Here is a 24,128-nt window from a genome sequence, read left to right as displayed (position 1 = left end):
GAAGAAGGTAAATAAACTACAACTCTACGATTGCTTTTGTTTTTATTGGGGTGGGTATTTCCTTTAGTTAAGGTAAGGGGCTGTTTTATTGGGGTGGGTATTTCCTTTAGTTTCGGATATTAGAGTACATACATCTACATGAAGAAGGTAAATAAACTACAACTCTACGATTGCTTTTGTTTTATTGGGGTGGGTATTTCCTTTAGTTAAGGTAAGGGGCTGTTTTATTGGGGTGGGTATTTCCTTTAGTTTCGGATATTAGAGTACATACATCTACATGAAGAAGGTAAATAAACTACAACTCTACGATTGCTTTTGTTTTTATTGGGGGTGGGTATTTCCTTTAGTTAAGGTAAGGGGCTGTTTTTATTGGGGTGGGTATTTCCTTTAGTTTCAGATATTAGAGTACATACATCTACATGAAGAAGGTAAATAAACTACAACTCTACGATTGCTTTTGTTTTTATTGGGGGTGGGTATTTCCTTTAGTTAAGGTAAGGGGCTGTTTTTATTGGGGGTGGGTATTTCCTTTAGTTTCGGATATTAGAGTACATACATCTACATGAAGAAGGTAAATAAACTACAACTCTACGATTGCTTTTGTTTTTATTGGGGGTGGGTATTTCCTTTAGTTAAGGTAAGGGGCTGTTTTTATTGGGGGTGGGTATTTCCTTTAGTTTCGGATATTAGAGTACATACATCTACATGAAGAAGGTAAATAAACTACAACTCTACGATTGCTTTTGTTTTTATTGGGGATGGGTATTTCCTTTAGTTAAGGTAAGGGCTGTTTTTATTGTGGGTGGGTATTTCCTTTAGTTTCGGATATTAGAGTACATACATCTACATGAAGAAGGTAAATAAACTACAACTCTACGATTGCTTTTGTTTTTATTGGGGGTGGGTATTTCCTTTAGTTAAGGTAAGGGGCTGTTTTTATTGGGGGTGGGTATTTCCTTTAGTTATTATAAATAGGTACATACATCATGAAGAAGAAGAAAACTACAACTCTACGATTGCTGTTTTATTGGGTTGGGTTTTTCCTTTAGTTAAGGTAAGGGGCTGTTTTTATTGGGGGTGGGTATTTCCTTTAGTTTCGGATATTAGAGTACATACATCTACATGAAGAAGGTAAATAAACTACAACTCTACGATTGCTTTTGTTTTTATTGGGGGTGGGTATTTCCTTTAGTTAAGGTAAGGGGCTGTTTTTATTGGGGGTGGGTATTTCCTTTAGTTTCGGATATTAGAGTACATACATCTACATGAAGAAGGCAAGGGGCAAAGCCCCATCATAGCAAACGTCCAATAAAATGAATTATCACATAAGACAAGAAACATCTACAATTATAAAATTAAGCTTCAGCTTGCTTATGGTACTCTCGCTAAAATATTATTCCTTACAATTAAAATAACGGTTAAACACTGTAAATGCATGCAGCAGGATGAAACATTTTTCATAAACTATATTTAACCATTTATAGACTTTACTCTTTTAGAGTTTTATTTTATGCTTCTTCTGGCTGTAATCAAGAATCAGGATCCTTAACCATAAGATTTCTAACTTTTGACACAAGTTAGCATTAATTAAAAGGGATTTTCCTTTCTTATAGTACAGACAATGATGCTAATGGCATAAAACCTAAAATCCACCACTCAGTTTGAGTAACACAGCCTCACCTGTCAAAACCCTCTGGGCCTCATATGGCTCCATGTAACCATTACTTTCTGGTTTGCCTTCCTCAGTTCTTTCCACTCCGGATTCATTCTGGAAGTCAAATGGATCTGAATATTCACTGTCAGGATCAACCTAAAAATAATAAAAAAAATAAATAAACACAATTTTAATTACATCTGTGTTTACAACACTGGTTTATCTGTGCTTTTGAGCTGGTTAAATATTCTCATCCCGCATGATGTTGTTCAGGCTGCTCTGGGAATGCTGTCTCTGTTATAAGTAAATGTTCAGAATAGGCCCTGTATTCATATCCGTTATCATTTCTGTAGAAAAAGAATGCAAGTAAGTGGCAAAACAGTGACTCTAAAGCAATACAGTAGAAAGTAGCATTAAATCCGAGTATGAAACCAACAGCTGCTTCTATCATGATTCCTGTTAAAAGTTTTCACTGAAGTATAAGGAGTCACTAATTATAGTACTATGCTTCTGCCAGGGTTCACTAACTGAGTACCCGGAACCTGTATAAATTGTAACTGTGACTGATACTAGGGTCGCTCAGTAACGAGCAATAAAAGTACCGTTTCTGGGAAACAGCAAGACTTATAATTTCCTAACTTATTTCAAACACGACTGATTAAACAATGACTTTCTATAAGTTGCTTTATTGCCCTTTTCCATTGGTTGTGTGATCTGGAGTTTGTTTATATAAGTTAGTCAAAAATATATGAAAAATGTATTCATGCACACAGCTTGTACATCACCTAAAATCATCCAATCTGCTCTCAGATACATGGCATGGTTTCAGACCCCAACCAGCACAACCACTGCCCTCCTTCACTTCACCAACACTATAAACCAGCCTGTGAACAATGGTAACGTGCGTCACCTGTGTCCCCAGCCTTATCCAAAGCTTTCGACATGGAATCACACCCACGTGTACTCACTGAACTCTCTTCTATAGGTGTCAGTCAGTCCTCCCTTAAATGGGTCCTTAGTGATCCATCTGGAAGGCAAGAAGCAGTCATATGACAACAGGACCTCTCATCCTCTCTTCCAGTTACCAGAGGTGTTGCTCAGGTGTCTATACTAGGACCCTCCTTTTTAATATTTTTGTAAACAAGCTTCACACTAACATAGACAAGCAAATACAGTACAACATGCAGATGATTCAACTTTAATATGTACAGCCCCACAATATCCAGACTACAAGAACTCACCAACATTTCTCTCTCTTGAATCAAAACCTGGATGAAAAACTGAAACCTTCTCCTTAATTCTGATAAAACAAAACTGATGCTGGTCCCCACAAAACATTATCTCTATCAAAAACAATCCTTCTTGGGTACAAACCTTACAAACCCAGCAAGAAAAAACATAGTTACATCCCATTTGCTTCCAATCATCTTATATGCCAGCCTCACCTATCCTTACAAATCTAAGCTCTACACTAAAATCCAAACTAGCCTCCTGTTACAACAATGTAACTAAATTTACTACCAACACTGCAAACCAAACTCACCACTGCCAAACCTTAAAGCAGCTAAACTGTCAAGAGCTTAACAACTACATAACACACTTTCAGATAGTTATGGCATACAAACTGATGTATGTTCCTAAGAATGCCCTGCATTAAAATATATATTATTGCCTATACCCCCACATGGGGCAACTGTTCTGGTGATAAATACCTACTAAGCACTACTAAAGCAAATCATTCACTGGGGGGACTCCTTATACTCCTGTTACATCTCAAAGGTCTGAAACATGGTACTACACAAGTAAAAATGACTAACAAGCTCCTAAGCTACAAAATACATCTCAGACATTACCTTACCCAGTCCTGGTCCTGCTCATGTTCATCATCAGGTTACCTTACCCAGTCCTGGCCCTGTTCATGTTCATCATCAGGTTACCTTACCCAGTCCTGGCCCTGCTCATGTTCATCAGGAGGTTACCATACCCAGTCCTGGTCATGTTCATGTTCATGTTCATCACCAGGTTACATTGCCCAGTCCTGGTCCTGCTCATGTTCATCACCAGGTTACCTCACCCAGTCCTGGTCATGCTCATGATCATCACCAGGCTACCTCACCCAGTCCTGGTCCTGCTCATGTTCATCACCAGGTTACCTCACCCAGTCCTGGTCCTGCTCATGTTCATCACCAGGTTACCTCACCCAGTCTTGGTCCTGCTCATGATCATCACCAGGTTACCTCACCCAGTCCTGGTCCTGCTCCTGTTCATCACCAGGTTACCTCACCCAGTCCTGGTCCTGCTCATGTTCATCATCAGGTTACCTCACCCAGTCCTGGTCATGCTCATGATCATCATCATGTTACCTCACCCAGTCCTGGTCATGCTCATGATCATCACCAGGTTACCTCACCCAGTCCTGGTCCTGCTCATGTTCATCACCAGGTTACCTCACCCAGTCCTGGTCATGCTCATGTTCATCACCAGGTTACCTCACCCAGTCCTGGTCCTGCTCATGTTCATCACCAGGTTACCTTACCCAGTCCTTGTCATGTTCATCACCAGGTTACCTCACCCAGTCCTGGTCCTGCTCATGTTCATCACCAGGTTACCTTACACAGTTCTGGTCATGCTCATATTCATCAACAGGTTACCTTACCCAGTCCTGGTTGTGCTCATGTTCAGCACCAGGTTACCTCACCCAGTCCTGGTCATGCTCATGTTCATCAACAGGTTACCTTACCCAGTCCTGGTCGTGCGCATGTTCAGCACCAGATTACCTTACCCAGTCCTGGTCCTGCTCATGTTCATCACCAGGTTACCTCACCCAGTCCTGGTCCTGCTCATGTTCATCACCAGGCTGAGACCTCCAGTAAAACCACAGCCTTATTGTACATCACAAACATTTCCCCTCCTCTACTTGAATCTTTATAACTCTAACAACTTTCCCTCCTGCATTTGAATTAATACATCCCCTTTCACACCCCCTTAAACAGCACGTCCCATCTTGCTCTTTTCTAACTGCCCCCACCTACCACTCTACCCCTTTCATGCTTCCCCTATATACCTAAGTTATAAACATCCTGGATAATACCACTCTACCTCTTTCATGCTTCCCCTATATACCTAAGTTATAAACATCCTAGATAATCCAATTTGGAGCAGGCAGGCTAAACAGAAACAATCCTTTACACTGCTCTCTGTCTTATGCTATCACCACTATCTTCCTATATAATACTAATATTGTCTCTCCCCTCCTACATTATTTTATAACTCACTTCAATATATCTCTCAAACGTTTTACAAATGTATACAACACTAAAATCTCCCTTCCTACATAATTTTATAACTAACTTCATTGCATATCTTAAACTCCCCTCAAACCTTTTTTTACTAAAATGTAAGAACACTAAACTTCTTTACAATAATGTTTCCCTTCTGCAGTATTAGTCTATTTACTTCTGCAGGATTCTACAGCTGGAACTATAGAGACTTATAATCATTGACGTAAATACTTTACTGTATACAGCTGTCTTATAATTATTTTTATTGCATGAGAAATGTAACTTGTTTTTCCTGAGGACTAGCTGAAATTCACTTGTTATTATAAACGTTCTGTGGTGGAGCTTTTCTCCCTGGGCCTCTGCTGAAAATGGGTTCTGCCCACATAGTCTGTAACGGTCAACAAAGACAAATTAATTAATGAATTGGTTGGTGGTGGAGGTAATGTCCCCCATTACACCCACTGCAGAACGGTCTTTAAATGAGCTGCGAGTCTGAATGCAATGATTCATTAGAAGCCCACTTTGGTGGTGGAGGTAATGTCCCCATTACACCCACTGCAGAACGGTCTTTAAATGAGCTGTGAGTCTGAATGCAATGAGTCATTAGAAGCCCACTTTGGTGGTGGAGGTAATGTCCCCATTACACCCACTGCAGAACAGTCTTTAAATGGGCTGTGAGTCTGAATGCAATGATTCATTAGAAGCCCACTTTGGTGGTGGAGGTAATGTCCCCCATTACACCCACTGCAGAACGGTCTTTAAATGAGCTGTGAGTCTGAATGCAATGATTCATTAGAAGCCCACTTTGGTGGTGGAGGTAATGTCCCCATTACACCCACTGCAGAATGGTCTTTAAATGAGCTGTGAGTCTGAATGCAATGATTCATTAGAAGCCCACTTTGGTGGTAGAGGTAATGTCCCCATTACACCCACTGCAGAACGGTCTTTAAATGAGCTGTGAGTCTGAATGCAATGATTCATTAGAAGCCCACTTTGGTGGTGGAGGTAATGTCCCCATTACACCCACTGTGGAATGGTCTTAAAATGAGCTGTGAGTCTGAATGCAATGATTCATTAGAAGCCCACTTTGGTGGAGGAGGTAATGTCCCCATTACATCCACTGCAGAACGGTCTTTAAATGAGCTGTGAGTCTGAATGCAATGATTCATTAGAAGCCCACTTTGGTGGTGGAGGTAATGTCCCCATTACACCCACTGCAGAACGGTCTTTAAATGAGCTGTGAGTCTGAATGCAATGATTCATTAGAAGCCCACTTTGGTGGTGGAGGTAATGTCCCCCATTACACCCACTGCAGAACGGTCTTTAAATGAGCTGTGAGTCTGAATGCAATGATTCATTAGAAGCCCACTTTGGTGGTGGAGGTAATGTCCCCATTACACCCACTGCAGAACGGTCTTTAAATGAGCTGTGAGTCTGAATGCAATGATTCATTAGAAGCCCACTTTGGTGGTGGAGGTAATGTCCCCATTACACCCACTGCAGAACGGTCGTTAAATGAGCTGTGAGTCTGAATGCAATGATTCATTAGAAGCCCACTTTGGTGGTGGAGGTAATGTCCCCATTACACCCACTGCAGAACGGTCTTTAAATGAGCTGTGAGTCTGAATGCAATGATTCATTAGAAGCCCACTTTGGTGGTGGAGGTAATGTCCCCATTACACCCACTGCAGAACGGTCTTTAAATGAGCTGTGAGTCTGAATGCAATGATTCATTAAAGCCCACTTTGGTGGTGGAGGTAATGTCCCCATTACACCCACTGCAGAACGGTCTTTAAATGAGCTGTGAGTCTGAATGCAATGATTCATTAGAAGCCCACTTTGGTGGTGGAGGTAATGTCCCCATTATACCCACTGCAGAATGGTCTTTAAATGAGCTGTGAGTCTGAATGCAATGATTCATTAGAAGCCCACTTTGGTGGTGGAGGTAATGTCCCCATTACACCCACTGCAGAACGGTCTTTAAATGAGCTGTGAGTCTGAATGCAATGATTCATTAGAAGCCCACTTGTGTCCTTGTTGTTTCCTCCTTAATACAGCAGAAAGAAAAAGTGTTAATGCGATTAAAGTGCTGATTTCTGTTGAACAATGACAGAGTTAAAATAATGAACAAAAATGAATCCAGATATTTATTTTTTTATCATTTGTTGACCGGGAATGTCCGACTAGGTTCCACAGAGCCTGTTTTCAGCGGAGGCCCGGGGAGAAATGCTCCAGATGCATGTTTTTGGAATGTGGGAGGAAACCGGAGTACCCGGAGGAAACCCACGCGAACACAGGGAGAACATGCAAACTCCACACAGAAGGCACCCCAGCCGAGAATCGAACCGGAGAACCTCTTGCTGTGAGGTGACAACGTTAACCACTGCACCACTGTGCCGCCCAGGGTGGCAGTCAGCATAAACAGTTTTTCATAAAGAACAACATTCCCAAAGATAAGCACATGGTGACGTTCCGTTTAATGGGCTACTCCACCCAGCCCCGCCTACTGGAAAACTTGGTTCAGCCACACAAACTGAAAGATAAATGCTACAAACAAATCATTGAAATCCTGGGTGGAAACTAAAATCAAACCAGTGATGCAACCAGAAGACCACTGACTGATTCATATCTGGATGAAGCAGTAAGACAGACCCATTAACAGCAATCACAGAAATCACCATCTTGAAATCAGAGCTATCGGAATTGAATTTAGCATTTCTAAACACTGAAGACAGGACTGAGCACAGGAATGGAAGACAAAGACATTCAGCAAATGACAAAGCACAAGGTACTTTAAAAAGCCCAGATGAATAACCATAAGGGTAAGTAAATGATTCCGATACCACTGTAACAAACATCATAGCTCACAAAACTGCAACTTGAAGAAGCAAAATGACCACATCAGTGGTACAGAAGGATAAAGCCCTTACTATAGCCCAGGTGACCTGAGTTTAATTACCGGCTCAGGACACTTGACTGTGTGGTGGACAAGGACAGGTGCATCTGTCCTGGATGGAATGGGTGATGCTGGATGGATCCTCTTGTGGAACCATGGAGAGACTCGGAGAAGGACCATTGTGCTCTGATGGGTGGGGGAAGCCACAGGATACATGGGCTCAACTGCCAGAAGGGTGCACCATGAGGCTATATCTCATGGGTCATGCAGCACATGTGAAAGCAATGAATCAACATGTGGATGTGGATACGGATGCAGCAACATGGGGATGGGGATACAGATAAGGCTGTTGAAAAATCCCTTGCAAACTGGCATCACCTTGCTTGGCCCCTTTTCATTCTGCAATGCTGGCAAGTGCAACTCCATAAAAACCTGTCCCAGAGCTAAGTGACTCCATGTGTAGGTGCTATCCCAGCACAGAGACCCTTCCAGAATGGGTCATACTGCGGAGCTGCACAGCAGGGATTGCAGGCCATCAAAATCAGCAATGGTGGGATGAAAAAAAAAAAACTTTAAAGAACAAAATGCCATCAAGTGGGAAGTTAGGACATGATAAATGACCATGCTGTAGTAAAGTCGTCACCAAGTAAAGAATACAATCATCATAAAAAGAAAAGAATCATATATTCAGAATGAGAAACAGAGCCATTAAATGTTTCCACAGATAAGTAGCAATATACAAGAATTGCTTGTCTTGTTTTCTGATAAATCATCAAAAAGTAGCATAAAGATTGATAGAGGGACAACAGTGCTGAATATACTTGAAATAATGTTTCAGCCAATGTTTCTTCATCAAAACACACTGTGGATGTATCTTACAGAAAGTTTGCCAGAACATGGTCAGATTATGGCTGTAGGAGGCAAGGAAAAGAAAGAGGTAGAGTGTGTATCAGCTATGGAGGAAAAGACATGGACCAGCTTGGTGTGGGAGGGAATTGGTTAAAAAAATTTGTAATAGAAAGGAAACCAAGGAAGCTTGTGAGTGACGTGATGAGTCTGATAAACTCAACAGAAGAAGGTACTGGAAATGCTTGCTGAAGTGTTTCATAGTGGCTGGATATAGTGCAAGGTACTGGAAATGCTTGCTGAAGTGTTTCATAGTGGCTGGATATAGTGCAAGGTACTGGAAATGCTTGCTGAAGTGTTTCATAGTGGCTGGATATAGTGCAAGGTACTGGAAATGCTTGCTGAAGTGTTTCATAGTGGCTGGATATAGTGCAAGGTACTGGAAATGCTTGCTGAAGTGTTTCATAGTGGCTGGATATAGTGCAAGGTACTGGAAATGTTTGCTGAAGTGTTTCATAGTGGCTGGATATAGTGCAAGGTACTGGAAATGCTTGCTGAAGTGTTTCATAGTGGCTGGATATAGTGCAAGGCACTGGAAATGCTTGCTGAAGTGTTTCATAGTGGCTGGATATAGTGCAAGGTACTGGAAATGCTTGCTGAAGTGTTTCATATTGGCTGGATATAGTGCAAGGTACTGGAAATGCTTGCTGAAGTGTTTCATAGTGGCTGGATATATTGCAAGGTACTGGAAATGCTTGCTGAAGTGTTTCATAGTGGCTGGATATAGTGCAAGGTACTGGAAATGCTTGCTGAAGTGTTTCATAGTGGCTGGATATAGTGCAAGGTACTGGAAATGTTTGCTGAAGTGTTTCATAGTGGCTGGATATAGTGCAAGGTACTGGAAATGCTTGCTGAAGTGTTTCGTAGTGGCTGGATATAGTGCAAGGCACTGGAAATGCTTGCTGAAGTGTTTCATAGTGGCTGGATATAGTGCAAGGTACTGGGAAGGCTTGCTGAAGTGTTTCATAGTGGCTGGATATAGTGCAAGGTACTGGAAATGCTTGCTGAAGTGTTTCATAGTGGCTGGATATAGTGCAAGGTACTGGAAATGCTTGCTGAAGTGTTTCATAGTGGCTGGATATAGTGCAAGGTACTGGAAATGCTTGCTGAAGTGTTTCATAGTGGCTGGATATAGTGCAAGGCACTGGAAATGCTTGCTGAAGTGTTTCATAGTGGCTGGATATACTGCAAGGTGCAGAATCTTCCACTTTTTGAGAATTTTAATAGTTTGCCAAAGTGCTGTAATTGCCATCGCTTGTCATCTGTGATGAAAGAAAGGGCTGGCAAAATGTTAAGAAAATAAATGTTACCCCAAGAATGGAACAGTAAATGGTCATGCTAACTAGAAAGTGGGGCGTCAAAACCTTATTTACCTGTTACAGATCAGCAACTGCTGCTGAAAGAAACGCATAAACATTAATACACACAGAGGCTTGTTTCTGGTACAGGAGATGATCAGTCAGGGGAGTTATGCACCTTGCATTTGTTCACAGAGGTGTAAAAATCTGTTTAAAGATTTAAATGTGATTGCACACCTTCATGGTTTACTAGTTAATGATTAAACATGCACATCAGGAAGTTGTAATAACTAACACCAATGGCAGGAATTTAGTTTCAGAAAGAAAAAATCAAAATGTGAGTTTGTCTCAGACTATTTGGAACATGTGCTCGATAAAAAAAACTCTTTTATTGTTCGGCTACGAAGGTCAAAGCCGTTCATGCGTCTCCCCAGTGCACGTCCATGAAGAAGCGCGCACGCTCGTACGCACGCACGCACACACTTTATAAATGGGTTACAACCTTTTAGTGAACACTGAACACTTTGTACTTAACCAAAGTAAAGCACCGTGTCTTTTGCATAGGATGTACAAGGTAGTGATTCCTTGGCAGTGAACATGGCAGGAACAAAATGTTTTTTTAAAAGTACAGTTAGTAATAAAATGTTAGTCGATCGTGACCAGTACCAACCATTTACACAAGAACTTCTTGCGTTTGTAGAGGTTACTGGGTAGACAAGCACCTGGGTTTCTGTGGAAGGCATCAGTTACACATGCATGTGATACAAGGTATTACAGCTAAGATGCAACATTTTATTTTAAGTACTAAGGTTTCAACAATTCTTCCAGCTCAAGATATTCAAAGAGGCTATAGCTTTGTTAACAGAGCTGTCCTTTATAACAGCTCATATCTAGAGATGGCAATCACCTTCTCAGTGTGAGGTTACCTTACTGTAATACAGAATGCCAAAGGCATTGGGAATGCAGGGGGGCCTCTCTAAGATTTTGGAACCAGATACTATAACTGAAAGTGTGACAGAATATAGAAACACTTTAGGATTATTTGAAAGAAATGCCAGTTGTAGCTGAAATGGTTGCACACACTAGCAGACCTGGCAGAGAACTGTCACAAAAACAAAGCTTCTCATTAATGGTTCTGCTGACCTCTCAGAATTGACAAGAACATAAAATTTATCACAACGTACGTGCTGATCTTTCAGCAGAAAATGTGTGGTTCTTTGGGTAACTACAATTTATTATTCCATGGAACAGAGAAAATTAGTACATTAAAAGGCATACAGTGGACATCAGCTGATGTTAACATTAAAAGTTTAGTACACAATGGGGTGGCTAAAGCTAGAGACAAAGCTAAGACTGTGTGCCAGCTGGACTGAACAAATGTGCCCAGACAAGCGTTGTTACACCCATGGGAGTTTTCAGGTGGATTCTGGAAAAGAATGTATAGTAATAGGGCGGCATAGTGGTGCAGCGGTTAATGCTGTCACCTCACAGCAAGAGGTTCTCCGGTTCGATTCTCAGCTGGGGTGCCTTCTGTGTGGAGTTTGCATGTTCTCCCTGCGTTCACGTGGGTTTCCTCTGGGTACTCCGGTTTCCTCCCACATTCTAAAGACATGCTTCTGGAGCATTTCTCCCCAGACCTCCGCTGAAAACAGGATCTGTGGAACCTAGTTGGACTTTCCCAGTCAACAAATGTTAAATAAATAAAAATAAATAAAATAAAAAAACCAGTTTCTTGGGACCTGTTATGAACTGTGTAGTTATGATTGCTGTAGAGGCAGCTATAATGGTTGAAAGTGTTTCTCTTGTTTAAAATGGCAGCACAAGCTGCAGTAACTATCCCGAAGATATTTCGCTTATAAATTACAGAAAGCACAGTAAGAGATACTGGCAGTACGTTTCATGAAATAAAGTGTGCACTCGACAGATGTAACAGTGGTTAAGAAGTAAGGTATGGTGAGTTGTTTAAGGTTGAACTGAAGAAACTTACACATCTAATATGGTGTTTTGTCCTAACATTGCATACTTTTTGCTACAGTACAGAACTAAGCCTAAATGCATTCAGCTAAAGAAACATTTCTGCAAATATGTATTTGGATGAGTCCATGAGTGACAATCCTAAAACTATGAGACACTGCTGCACAGTTATGGACTTTGTATATTCAGACATGGAGATTGGGGTTCGGGGGGGGGGGGGCTTGCACCCCTGCAAAAATACTTGTTTTTGTACTAGTCTTAAAGCCAGGGTTGCCCCGATTTAATTTCTCCAAGTCTTTTGGGTTTGTAGTACCATGACAGGAATGACCCCATTACTAAGGCAAGATGTGATTAAAGTTTGTGAAATTAGTGTTGCTTAAGTCTTTGACATTAGCCAAAAGTGTTCTTCGCTGCACCCGCAATGTGCCCAGTAATAACTCCTTCTGCAATTCTTATGGCGTTACATGTATCTGTAACATATGTAAATATGACTACAAATTATTTTTTATAAGACCCATTTCTCCTACTACTATTGGAACTGTCTGGGTACCCTTCTTCCACATTGTTCTCATTTCTGCCTGCCAGTCCTGGTATTTTATGACTTTGTGCCTCTCTGTACATAAGACACTGCAGTCACTGGGTGCAGCAATTTCAATGATCAATGCAACTTTTATATTCTTTTTCATGGACTATTACATCTGTTTTTCTCATATCTATTTTCTGAACTGTTAGTAATGGGTGATCCCAGATCCCATATGATATAAACTTCATCCAGGGTTGTCCGTTGCAATGTGTTAAATTGTTTTGCAGTTCAATGCAGCTTTATTAATTAAATTATTATGAACCTTTTCTAACTCTGATGACACTGGTTTTGATGAAAACGCTATTTTTTAACATAGTGGTACTTCTGTTTGATGCTGATGTTTCTCTCGAGAGAATGCTGGTGGTACAGTACAGTTTTGTACCTACCATAAATGTAGATGTTCGAGTGCTAATACAGCTGCAGTCATAACAGATGGGTTCTCCTGCCATCAGGCGGGTCCTCGGTCGGCTGAATTCCAAAGTCTAGTTCCAGCGTCAGTTGTCGTCGCTTCTTCCCTTGAGGTCAGTGCGACAGGGGTATAAAGGAACCAGCCGACGCCATTTTCTTCAGTTTTTCTTGTCCCAGATGTCAGGTGCCCCCAGAAGGAAGGCAATACATAAATTTGTGTAATAATGCAGTGCAATATAATCAAAATACAGTAGTTGCAAGCAAATACATCATAAATGAATACCTCAATCAGGTTGTATGAGGATGTGTTAGCCTATAGGCCTGTCCCAAGAGGGGAAGGAGGGAGGGAAACCTGGACTGCAGCTGTATTAGCACTCGAACATCTACATTTATGGTAGGTACAAAACTGTACTATGTTCATCGTGCATACAGCTGCAGTCATAACAGATGGGTAGAATCCCAAAGCTAAGAAAGGGTTGGTAGTCACTAGGTGGAACTAGGAGGAGCCAAAATGCCCTGCAAGACTGCAGTGGCAAAGCCTGCTCTAGATTTGGAGTATAATGGTAGGTTGTAGTGCTTGGAGAAGGTATGCACAGAACTCCAAGTGGCTGCTTCTAAAATATCTTTGGTAGGAACTCCTCTGAGGAAGGCTGCAGAGGTGGCTGTGGCCCTAGTGGAATGAGTTCTAATGCCTGTAGGTACAGTTTTGCCATGAAAGGAATAGCAAAAGCGTATGCAGTGGGCTATCCATTTTGAGATTGTCTGTTTGGAAATTGGCTTTCCTTGAGCTCCTACCGCATAGGCCACAAAGAGCTGTTCTGATTTTCTGAAAGGCTTTGTTCTGTCCAAATAATAACGCAGTTGTCTGTGGATGTCCAAGGAATGTAGTAATCTCTCCCCTTTGTTTTGAGGATTAGGATAAAAAGTAGGTAAATGTATGGCCTGATTTAAAGCTACCCTGGATACCACTTTAGGCATAAAGGACGGGTTGGTTCGTAAGGAAACTCTGTCCTGATGGAAGATGATAAAACGCTGGACAGCCATGAGAGCCTGTAGTTCTGAAACTCTACGAACTGAGGTGATAGCCAGAAGGAAAGCTGTTTTCCAGGACAAATATTGCAAATTTGATGAGGCAGCTGGCTCAAAGGGAGGCAAGGTCAGTTTTTCCAGAATGAAATTAAGATCCCAAGCAGGTATTGGTTGTTTCCTTGGAGGTCTTAAATTCTTAGCCCCTCTGAGGAACTGTCTTAAGAGAGGGTGAGAGAATAAAGGAGGATCAGTGTTGTATTCTGCAGAAATGGCTGAGGCATGGATTTTGATGGAGGAGAAAGAAAGTCCACTGCTTAGCAGTTCAGCCAAATATTGTAGTATTTGAGGTAAATTCAGTTTTCCAGGGCACTGGCCCTTTTTCTCATTCCAGACACAAAAACGTTTCCATTTTGTGGAGTAAGCTTTTCTAGTTGATGGCCTTCTGGCCTCCAAAATGACATCCTGCACCTCCTTGGAGAGTAGGGCCTGTTGTGATGCTAAGGAATCTTCCATGCGGCTAGATTGAGTGTTTTTAGCTGGCTGTGAAGAGTTTTGAAGCTGTGCTGAGTCAGAAGAAGAGGAATTAGAGGCAGGGTCCATGGTGGCGAATGAGTCAGGCTCCTCAGGAGTGGGTACCAGTGTTGCCTTGGCCAGTCTGGAGCAATGAGAATCATCTTTGGTCTGTCTGCTCTGGTTTTCAATAGAACTTTGGGCAGCAGAGGAAGAGGTGGGAAGGCATAAACTGTCATTGATGTCCAACTGAAAGAGAGAGTGTCCACTCTCCAGGCCTTTGGATGGAAGATCCTTGAGCAGAATTTTGTCAATTGATGATTTTTGTGGGAAGCAAAGAGATCTATGTCTGGCCTTCCCCATTCTTGGATTATTTCTGTAAAAACTTTTGGATGCAATTTCCATTCGTGTGGATCTGTCATATTTCTGCTTAGGTTGTCTGCCAGCGTGTTTTCCTTGCCTGGCAAGTACTGTGCTTGTAGTTCCATTTGTAAGTCCATGGCCATGTTCCAAAGTGACATGGCCAGTCTGCATAGGGGGTAAGAATGTGTTCCTCCCTGCTTGTTTATGTACCACATAACTGTGGTGTTGTCCATTCTTATCAATAGTTGATCTTGTTGTAGAAGGTCCTTAAAAGCTATAATAGCATTTATTACTGCTAGCATTTCTTTTTGATTGATGTGTAGGTGCTTTTCTTTTTGGGACCATTTGCCCTGAATGCACCGGTCTGTCATGTGCGCCCCCCAGGCATAGTCCGAGGCGTCTGTTGTGATGACTTGATTTGCTTGAGGCTTGCTGAATGGGAGACCTGTGTTTGTTTGACATGCTTGAGCCCACCACAGAAATTCCTTTTGCAGACATGGAATTAGTCGTATTATTGTTTCCAAACTGTGGCTGTGTTGAGACCATATGTTTTTTAGGTACCACTGTAGTTTTCTCATATGCAGCTTTGCACATGGGATTAGTAAGATGCAAAATGCCATGAATCCCAGAGCCTGCAGGATTTTCCTTGCAGTCAGCCTGGTGCAATTTGCTAGTGTTCTGAAATATTGAATTAGTTGCCCCTGCTTCTCTGGCGTGAGGTAGGCCATCTGGGTGTTTGTGTCCAAATTGGCACCCAGGAAAATTATCTTCCGAGAGGGTATTAGCCTTGATTTCTTTTTGTTGACTGTGTATCCCAGAGAGTTCAACAACATTATTACATAAGCCAGATGTTTCAGAAGAATGTGCTTGCTGTCCACTTGAATCAGGCAGTCGTCCAAATAGGGGTATATTTGTATCCCTTGAAGTCTGCAGTAGGCAATTACTGATGCCAGGCATTTCGTGAATACTCTGGGTGCAGTAGATAAGCCAAAGGGCAATGCAGAGAATTGATAATGGGTTGAACCTGCAAGAAATCTGAGGTACCTTCTGCAATTTTGTCTGATTGGGACATGCAGGTATGCCTCCTTGAGGTCCAATGTTACCAGCCAAGACTCCTTGCCCAGCAATGGGAAGAAGTTGCTGTAGAGTGAGCATCTTGAATTTTGGTACGAGTAGAAATGCGTTTAGGATGGATAGGTCCAAAATAGGTCTCCAATCTTTTCCCTTCCTTGGCACCAGAAATAGCCTGGAATAAAAACCTTGACCTTGTTCGTGCGTAGGTACCTCTTGAATAGCTTTCATGTTTATAAGATCTGTAATTTGCCTTTGTGCCTCTGCTCTTTGATTGTGTGGCAGGTTTGGCATGCCTCTCATTTTTGGAAGGGTGTGAAAATGGAATTTGTAGCCTCTGTTTATAATGTCCAGGATCCATTTGTCCTTTGTGACAATATGCCAATTTTTTGAAAATAATGCCAGCTTTCCTCCTAAGGGGGCTGCCATTTGAGTCTTGCTTGGCATGCAAAGGGGAAGTCATTGGGCTTGCTTTCTGAATGATTGCGAGTTATCCTCACCACCTCTTTGTGTAGGAGCTTGCCATTGTCTGCCTCTAAACGATCCTTGGGATTGTCCTCTGCCCCTCAGGCACCTGTATCTCCCTCTTTGGAGTCTGTCCGTGGCAGGAAAGGACCAGTTTTTGGAAGGCCAATTTCTACTAAAATGTGGGGGTTGTACCTGTAGAAATTCTTTCACAGTTTGCATTGATTTAGCCTTTTCCTCCATTTTCCTTAACCCCTCCTCAGCATTAGCACCAAATAGTACATCCTTTTGAAGAGGGGCGTCTAATAATTTAGCTTTGACATGATCAGGCAAGGCTTGTTCCTTGAGCCAGACATGCCTACGTATGACTGATCCTGTAACAGCAGCCCTACATGAGGCCTCTAGAGCATCAAAACCACATTGTAAGGTATGCTTACCCACTTGTTCTGCACTATGCATCAAATCCTGCAACTCCTTCAAGTCTGGTTGTTCAGGTTGTGACATTTTACTTTTCAATTGTGATAACAAAAACTGTTGGTATTTTAGCATATGAAATTGACAGTTTAAGGCCCTCATGGATAAGGTAGCCGAGGTATATACCTTTTTTCCCCACCTTTCTAAGGATCTGGAGTCTCTCTCGGAAGGTAATGGATTTTTAGCAATGGAGGCCTTAACTCCCTTGGGGCCCTGTGAGATGGTTTCTGGGTCAGCAGCATGGCTTTTGTATAGAAATTGATGTGAGTCAGGAACCCTGTAGTACCTGTCAGGCTTAACTGAAGCTGGAGGTAGAGAGTCCGGGTTAAGGCAAGCCTCCGAGTAAACATCATCTAGAATGTCCAAGACAGGAGGTATAGCCAGAGGCCTGTGCTGAGGTAGCAAGAGAAATTCCCTGAGCCTTTTCTTGGAATCTGAATAATCTTGGCCTTCCCAGTGGAAGTGTTCCCTTAAGGTATGCAAAGTTTCCCCAAATGAGTAATCCTCTGGGGGGAGACAGAAGGAATGGACTCCTCCACATCAGAGTCTTCAAAAGGGGAGTAAGAATGTTCCTGATCATCAGAGTGCTCTGAAATAATGGAGCCCTGATCAGAGGAGGGGGAATCTTCCTCCACTCTGGGCCTTTTGTCCGGTGGGGGCTGAGAACCTCTGATAAGAGTAATTAAATCCTCAGCCATTTTAAGCATCTGTTTCTTAGGCATGGGGCCTGGAGATGGGCCCTGTGTAGCTGGTCTCTTAGAGTGCATGGTTGCTTTAGACTTTGAGAAAGCCTTGATGGAGAAAGAAGAGGAAGGTCTGAAGACACCTTGAGTGGAGGTGGACCTGTCCACATTCTGAGATTCAACGCCAAGAGTGGCTTCGGTATTTGTAGTCGGGGTGTGGGCCGAGGATCCTGCGACCTCGGGCACAGGAGACACCGTCAAAGAAGGGTCGTCAGTAGTCAGGGGCTGCGTAGGCGCCTCACTGAGAACCGGACCACGTGTAGTCGGCTTTGGCGTGGTGTCGGTAGAGGCCGCGGACCTCGTGTGTCGGTCCTTGTCTTTGCATTTTTTAGACAAAACCGGAGTCGGAGTATCCGACGACATAGTATAGTTAAATGCTTTCCCAAAATAATGCTGGGCGAACTCCGCCCGACGCTTAATAGTGCATTTGTTGAATGTAGCACAAAAGCGACAGACCGAGACGTCGTGGTCTGGGCCTAAACAAGGTATACAGAGGGAATGGGAATCCTTATGCGGTATTTGCTTCCCACAAGAAACACAATTATTAACTTTGTCTGACATCGGTCTGAGGCAAGTAAAATTTCCCCAACGGGGTACTTAGCTTTTAAGAAGACTTCGGTTTCCAAATTTTCATAATCTCAGGAGCTGGCCGACCGGCACTTGCGAACTGCTTCTGCTTCGGGCACCGCGCGGCAAGAAAGACTGAAGAAAATGGCGTTAGCTGGTTCCTTTATACCCCTGTCGCACTGACGTCAGGGAAGAAGTGACGACAACCAACGCCGGATCTAGACTTTGGAATTCGGCCGACCGAGGACCCACCTGATGGCAGGAGAACCCATCTGTTATGACTGCAGCTGTATGCACAATGAACATCTACCCTGGTCTGTTTATTCAGGTTTTAAAATTACCCATAAAGACAGGTAACAGATAACCAACATGTATATGAGAACACAAGTTATGGCCACTCAAAGAATGCCAGCACAGTTTCCATAAAAAGGCACTGCTGTGCTAAACTCAGTCCTCTGTACATTCTCACAGCCAGTACTTGCACACACATAGCTGGACAGCCCTTAAGCTCTGTCCTTTGATGATGAGTTTCAAACACTTGTGCAGGCTAATATGATACTTCAGTCTCCACAAAGTTAGTTGAGTAGACAAATACAGTAGCAGAGTTATGGGGGCTCTTAGGCCTCATGAACTTCCCAGGGATCGAGCACAGATTGGAAGTCAAAGCTGGCGTCAGCAGTATATTTAGGGTTAGTGACGAATACCACTGAAACTTTAGTCGATGAATGATGATGTCATCTATTATGTCTTTAACACAAATTCCAGTCGGAATATAGTCACTGGTGTTGCAAAGAACTGCAGACAGTAAGACTGGATAAATGATGCACCGCTTCTGCTTTACCCCACACCGGGGAAAGCCTGCACCTGTCTCTAAACCACTGCCTTTGCAAGGATCATACAGAAGCCACTAATGAATTTTCAGGATAACCAACCCTAGTAAACACCTGCCACTAGGCAGCATGAATTCTGGAGTATAAAGCAGCTTTTGTCTAGATGAAAGCAAAATGTAAAATGCTCACTCTTGCCCTTGATGCTTTGCCGGTACATGAGACAATGTTGTCTATGCGCTTGCCTTTTTTTCATGGTACGAATCCTCATAAGTTATTGCAGAAGTTTTCCTGTGGCAGAAAAAAGGTTGACTCAGAAGAATATGGAAGTGACTATTCCTTTGTGGTGAAAATCGAAGTAATGGCCCAGCATTTTTCACACTGAAAAAGTTTCCAATACTGATAAAAAAAGAGACTTGGAATTTCAAGTCCTCTGGAATTTTATTTTGTTTCCAGATACATATAATAAATTTTTAGACCTTTAGGGCACCCCACCCCCAAAATGTAAAGATGCCAGCTGGTAGGTCCTCTACTCCCACAACTATGTTGTTCATCCTTTCATCCTTGCTAGGGGATTGTTAAATAAGTGACATCAGTCACAGATGATTTTCAGTTCACCCATGTCCCAGAGCGCTCCTGTCTATCTTAAATGGATTGTGTTTGCTTCAGGAGCAACAGAGCATGTTCACATGAAAGCAAAATACAGCCATCATTGTTAGTGCCATAAATTACCTTGTAACATGGAAGAAAATCTTCATGCCATTCTCAGCCATATGCAAAAACATGGACTTGGCCTTGTTTTGCCAGCATTTGCTTCAACATCTGATTTCCTGTTTTGAGGTTCTACACTGAGCTGGTGGTATAGCTTTTTACTTAGGTGGAATAAAAGGGAATATGTCAATATCCAAAGGTAAAAAATGCACTAATAAACTGTAAATAACAAAATCAATTTTCTTGATTAAAGTGGTTTGGTTTGCCGGTTTTATTCCTTTTATTTTGTTGTTGAGCATGTCAATATGTCAAACAGACTCTTTCCAAATACTGTTTGATTAAACAACAAAAACACATTTCAGTGATCTTTGAAGTTGTACTTTTCTCGACTATTGTGCAACCTCAAAAATAATATTTATAAGTTGATTTCCCTCTGCCTGTACCCCCACCCTTGGAGGTGCAACGGAGGTTTTAGCTCTTCTAAAAAAAATTGTTTTCTGATCAGTAAAATATTTTTCTACCTTTAGTTCTCTAACGAACTATTTGGAAAAAATGCATTTGTTAGATCGACATGAATCCAAAGAGGATACTTACTATTCTGCCATGTGCACCAAGCTCTTCTTTTTACACTGACTGTGTCTTTAATCTAAAAACGTACAAACTGTATAACGTATAGTTAGCATTCCCAGTTTTGTAGAAGGGAACGCTGAAAGATAAAGGTGTGTGGGTGTATAAGATTGATCAATGTACCTTAAACAATGTCAGGGATTAGTCTGTTACTGACACTATATCCATATGACTTTAAATAACATTCCCTGCTTAGTGCTGAAATACGTTTCTAGCTACTATGGCTCTGATTCTGCTTAATTGTAAGGTGGTCCATGGCGTACGAATTCAAGTGTTACACCATTGGGGGACCACAATCCATAATGAACTATATTACATTGCTGAGCCTCCGAAAAGCCCCAAACCAGAGGAAGCTTGTTCTCATTTGCTGTGACGAGGTCTCACACAGGCAGACCACCTGCAGATTTACAATCCTGTAGCTCTGCTTTGGCTTATCATCACCGTACACTCAAATGATGTCAGCAGGCAAAACATCTACTTGCGTTATATTGCCAAGGTTTGGAATTTTCTACCTACTAACATTACATTGAGCACTGCTTTAACTAAATTTAAACAAACTCTAAAAACTCACCTTACCAGTAAATGGCCGTACCCATGCTTTGCCCAAGATTAAGACTTTTCACTCCTCTTACATAACCTTTCCTTCACACTTACCCTTCTGCCCTGGACTCACTGTTAAATTATATTGTTGTTATGTTATAGGTATTCATTCAAGTGGAATTCTTGTTAACTTATGAAAAATGTGTAAATATAAATTGATGTCATTTTCTGTTACCCTGTATAAGTGCATTTTATTCCAGTTGTATCTTTATTTGTCCAGATTTGCTGCTATCTGTAAATCTGTACACTATGCGCATTTCTTTATTTTGTATATTTTTACTGCTTCCCTTAGGCTACTATTGTAATTTCCTTTTTCTGTTAACTTCTCTGTGTGGAGCTTTTCTCCCCGGGCCTCTGCTGAAAAAGGATTTGTCATCCAGTCAAACTTTTCCGGTAAACAAATGTAAAATAAATAAAAAAAATAAAACAGACTAGCAAGTGATGACTATTTTTTAACTTGAAAAAGCACTGGTGACACTGTGTGCATTATAAAACATTCAGTGGCACCCAAATGCCTGCCCCGAGTTCAGAGACGAAGCCAGGAAGAATTCTAGGCCCGTATTCACAGTCCAGCCATTCACATTTTCATAGCGGTAATGTGTGAAGAGCGGCGGTCTGTACTTATGCAAATCACATCTTTCACAATGACTACAAAAACGTGCAGGTGTTTTGTGAAACATACCTGCTCCTTTCAAAAGCCTAGCATGCTTAAGGCATAAGCGACACGGGTCCGCTAATGCTCAGATAAGGGCCATTACATGTCAGTAGGAGTCATTGAGATGAATCTAAAAGGACCTCATCTGCAGACTAATGCAAACGGCCCTGAACGTATGCCAGTAAGCAGCAATTTAGCACATGAATATGGAGTTGTGAAGCGAAGGAAAAGTAATATGTACTGTCATACATTTTAAAAGGAGATACAATTATTGAATTTACGTAAAGAATTTTTTTATTGCATTTTATCATTTCTGCATACATGGATAAACCAATAAAGGGATCATAGGGGGAAATGATTAATTTTGGTATAAGTGAAGTGCAGACATGCGCAAACTACTGAAGGGATCATTGGGGGAAATATTTCATTTTGATGCTTGTACATACTTGAATATACTACTGAAGGCACTGCGGGGGGAATGTTTCATTTTGGTACTTGTGCACACTTGTGGAAATGTTTCATTTTGGTGACTGTGCACACTTGTGCAAATGTTTCATTCTGGTACTTGTGCACGCTTATGGAAATGTTTCATTTTGGTACTTGTGCATGCTTGTGGAAATGTTTCATTTTGGTGACTGTGCACACTTGTGGAAATGTTTCATTCTGGTACTTGTGCATGCTTGTGGAAATGTTTCATTTTGGTGACTGTGCACACTTGTGGAAATGTTTCATTTTGGTACTTGTGCACGCTTATGGAAATGTTTCATTTTGGTACTTGTGCACGCTTGTGAAAATGTTTCATTTGGAAATGTTACATTGTGGTACTTGTGCACACTTGTGGAAATGTTTCATTTTGGTACTTGTGCACGCTTGTGGAAATGTTTCATTTTGGTGACTGTGCATAGCTGATCAGACTGTTAAAGGGATTGCTTAGGGAAATGTGCATTTTTTCCTCATTCAAAGCTCCCATGATTCACCCTTGTACATAGTTGATACTAAAGGGCAGGTTTTCATTTGTAAGCATTTCAACTAACCTGCATGGAAATGGAAGTTCCCTTTAAGACTAAAATCTTAATTCCACTGTGATATTTTAAGGTGTGTGTGTATGTGTACTGTATGTGTGTGTGTGTGTGTGGGGGGGGGGGGGGGTTGGCTGGTACCACAAATTATTTTCAACTCTGCTTATGTTATTTCCACAGACAGGGCATATGCTAATGTCATTCTATGGGAATCCATTATCTGTCTGCCTGGGATGACATGATCGACAGACCACGCTGCTTTGCCAGAGATGGCCTGCACCTGTCGCCCTTGGGATTCTGGATACTGGCAAAGGCTCTTGCCACTCCTATAGTGCCTTTTTTAGGCAAGGTTCAAATGACAAATTCACTACCGTAACAGGTACAAGCAAGCAAAATCTGAGGGTAATGCTACTCAATGCTAGAAATCTAAACCTCAAAATGCACTCACTCAAGGCACTCCTTAAAATGGAGAACATTGACATCTGTGCAGTGACACACCTTTCAGCCACCAAACCCAGACTGAAACACTAAAGGAGGAGGCGTGTCCATATTCATTAAGGATATCCACCCCTCCAAGCTAGTTGCTCAGCATAATGCATCCGAGATTATCCAAGTTCAACTAACTCTGGGCAAAACCACAATCCAGATTGTAGCTTGCTACAGACCCCCCACCATGCCCCAGGATTCCCACTCCTCTTTTCTTGATACACTGGAAATATTAAGGTACAACCCAACACTCTGATTTCAACTACCCTACCATTAACTGGGAAAACTACTCATGTACCAACTCTTTTGCTCAACGTTTTCTGGAAATCATCAGTTCCAATGCCTTGGATCAACTTATCCACACTCCCACCAGGGGCAGCAATATCCTAGACCTGGTCATCACCAACATGGGTGACCAGTGTTCCACACCAGAGGTCAGCTCCTCGTTGGTCAGATCCAACCACAAGCTAATCACCCTAGACATCCACATCTCGCTCCCACACCCTATTAGGAAAACAACCGTAAAATATTTCTCCAAAGCCAACTTCACGCTTCTTAAGACAGAAGTGGCAAACTTCACGACACCCATGCAGATGGACAATAGAGGTACGACTGCTGAATCCTACACAAATGCACTTTATAAGCACTTACACAAGTGCATGGATCATGCTATCTCTAACAGAATCAAGATGCTATCCTCCAAAAAGAGGAAGCCAATCTGGTGGTCTTCTGCCATAAACAAACTCTACAACAGAAGAAAGAAACTGTTGCAAAAAAGAGTACAATCCCACAATTGGAGGAACTCCCTGGTCAGCCTCAGTAAGAAGCTGAGATCCCTCATAAAATCCTCTAAAGCTACTTATGAAAACAAAATTGCCACTGATTCTAAAGCCAACCACAAAGCATTCTATAGCTATGTCAAGGATCTCAATGACAACACTCAAATCTGCTCTGAGTTACAGCACAATAACACTAAATACA

General features: G+C 41.9%; 1 protein-coding gene across 1 annotated transcript in view; it reads right to left on the bottom strand.

Annotated features, from left to right (window-relative positions):
* Positions 1-24,128, bottom strand: part of SHD (Src homology 2 domain containing transforming protein D) — an 883,869-nt gene that overhangs the window by 422,075 nt on the left and 437,666 nt on the right. Inside the window, exon 2 of the mRNA XM_044090592.1 lies at positions 1,681-1,810. Within this exon, the coding sequence (XP_043946527.1) occupies positions 1,681-1,810 (130 nt within the window). The remainder of the gene's footprint in view (positions 1-1,680; positions 1,811-24,128) is intronic.

Source organism: Protopterus annectens, chromosome 13.part0, assembly GCF_019279795.1.
Source record: "Protopterus annectens isolate FY-2018-M chromosome 13.part0, PAN1.0, whole genome shotgun sequence".
Classification (NCBI taxonomy): Eukaryota; Metazoa; Chordata; order Ceratodontiformes; family Protopteridae; genus Protopterus; species Protopterus annectens.
Note: the sequence above shows the minus strand (reverse complement) of the source record. Positions and strands in the feature narration are given on the sequence as shown.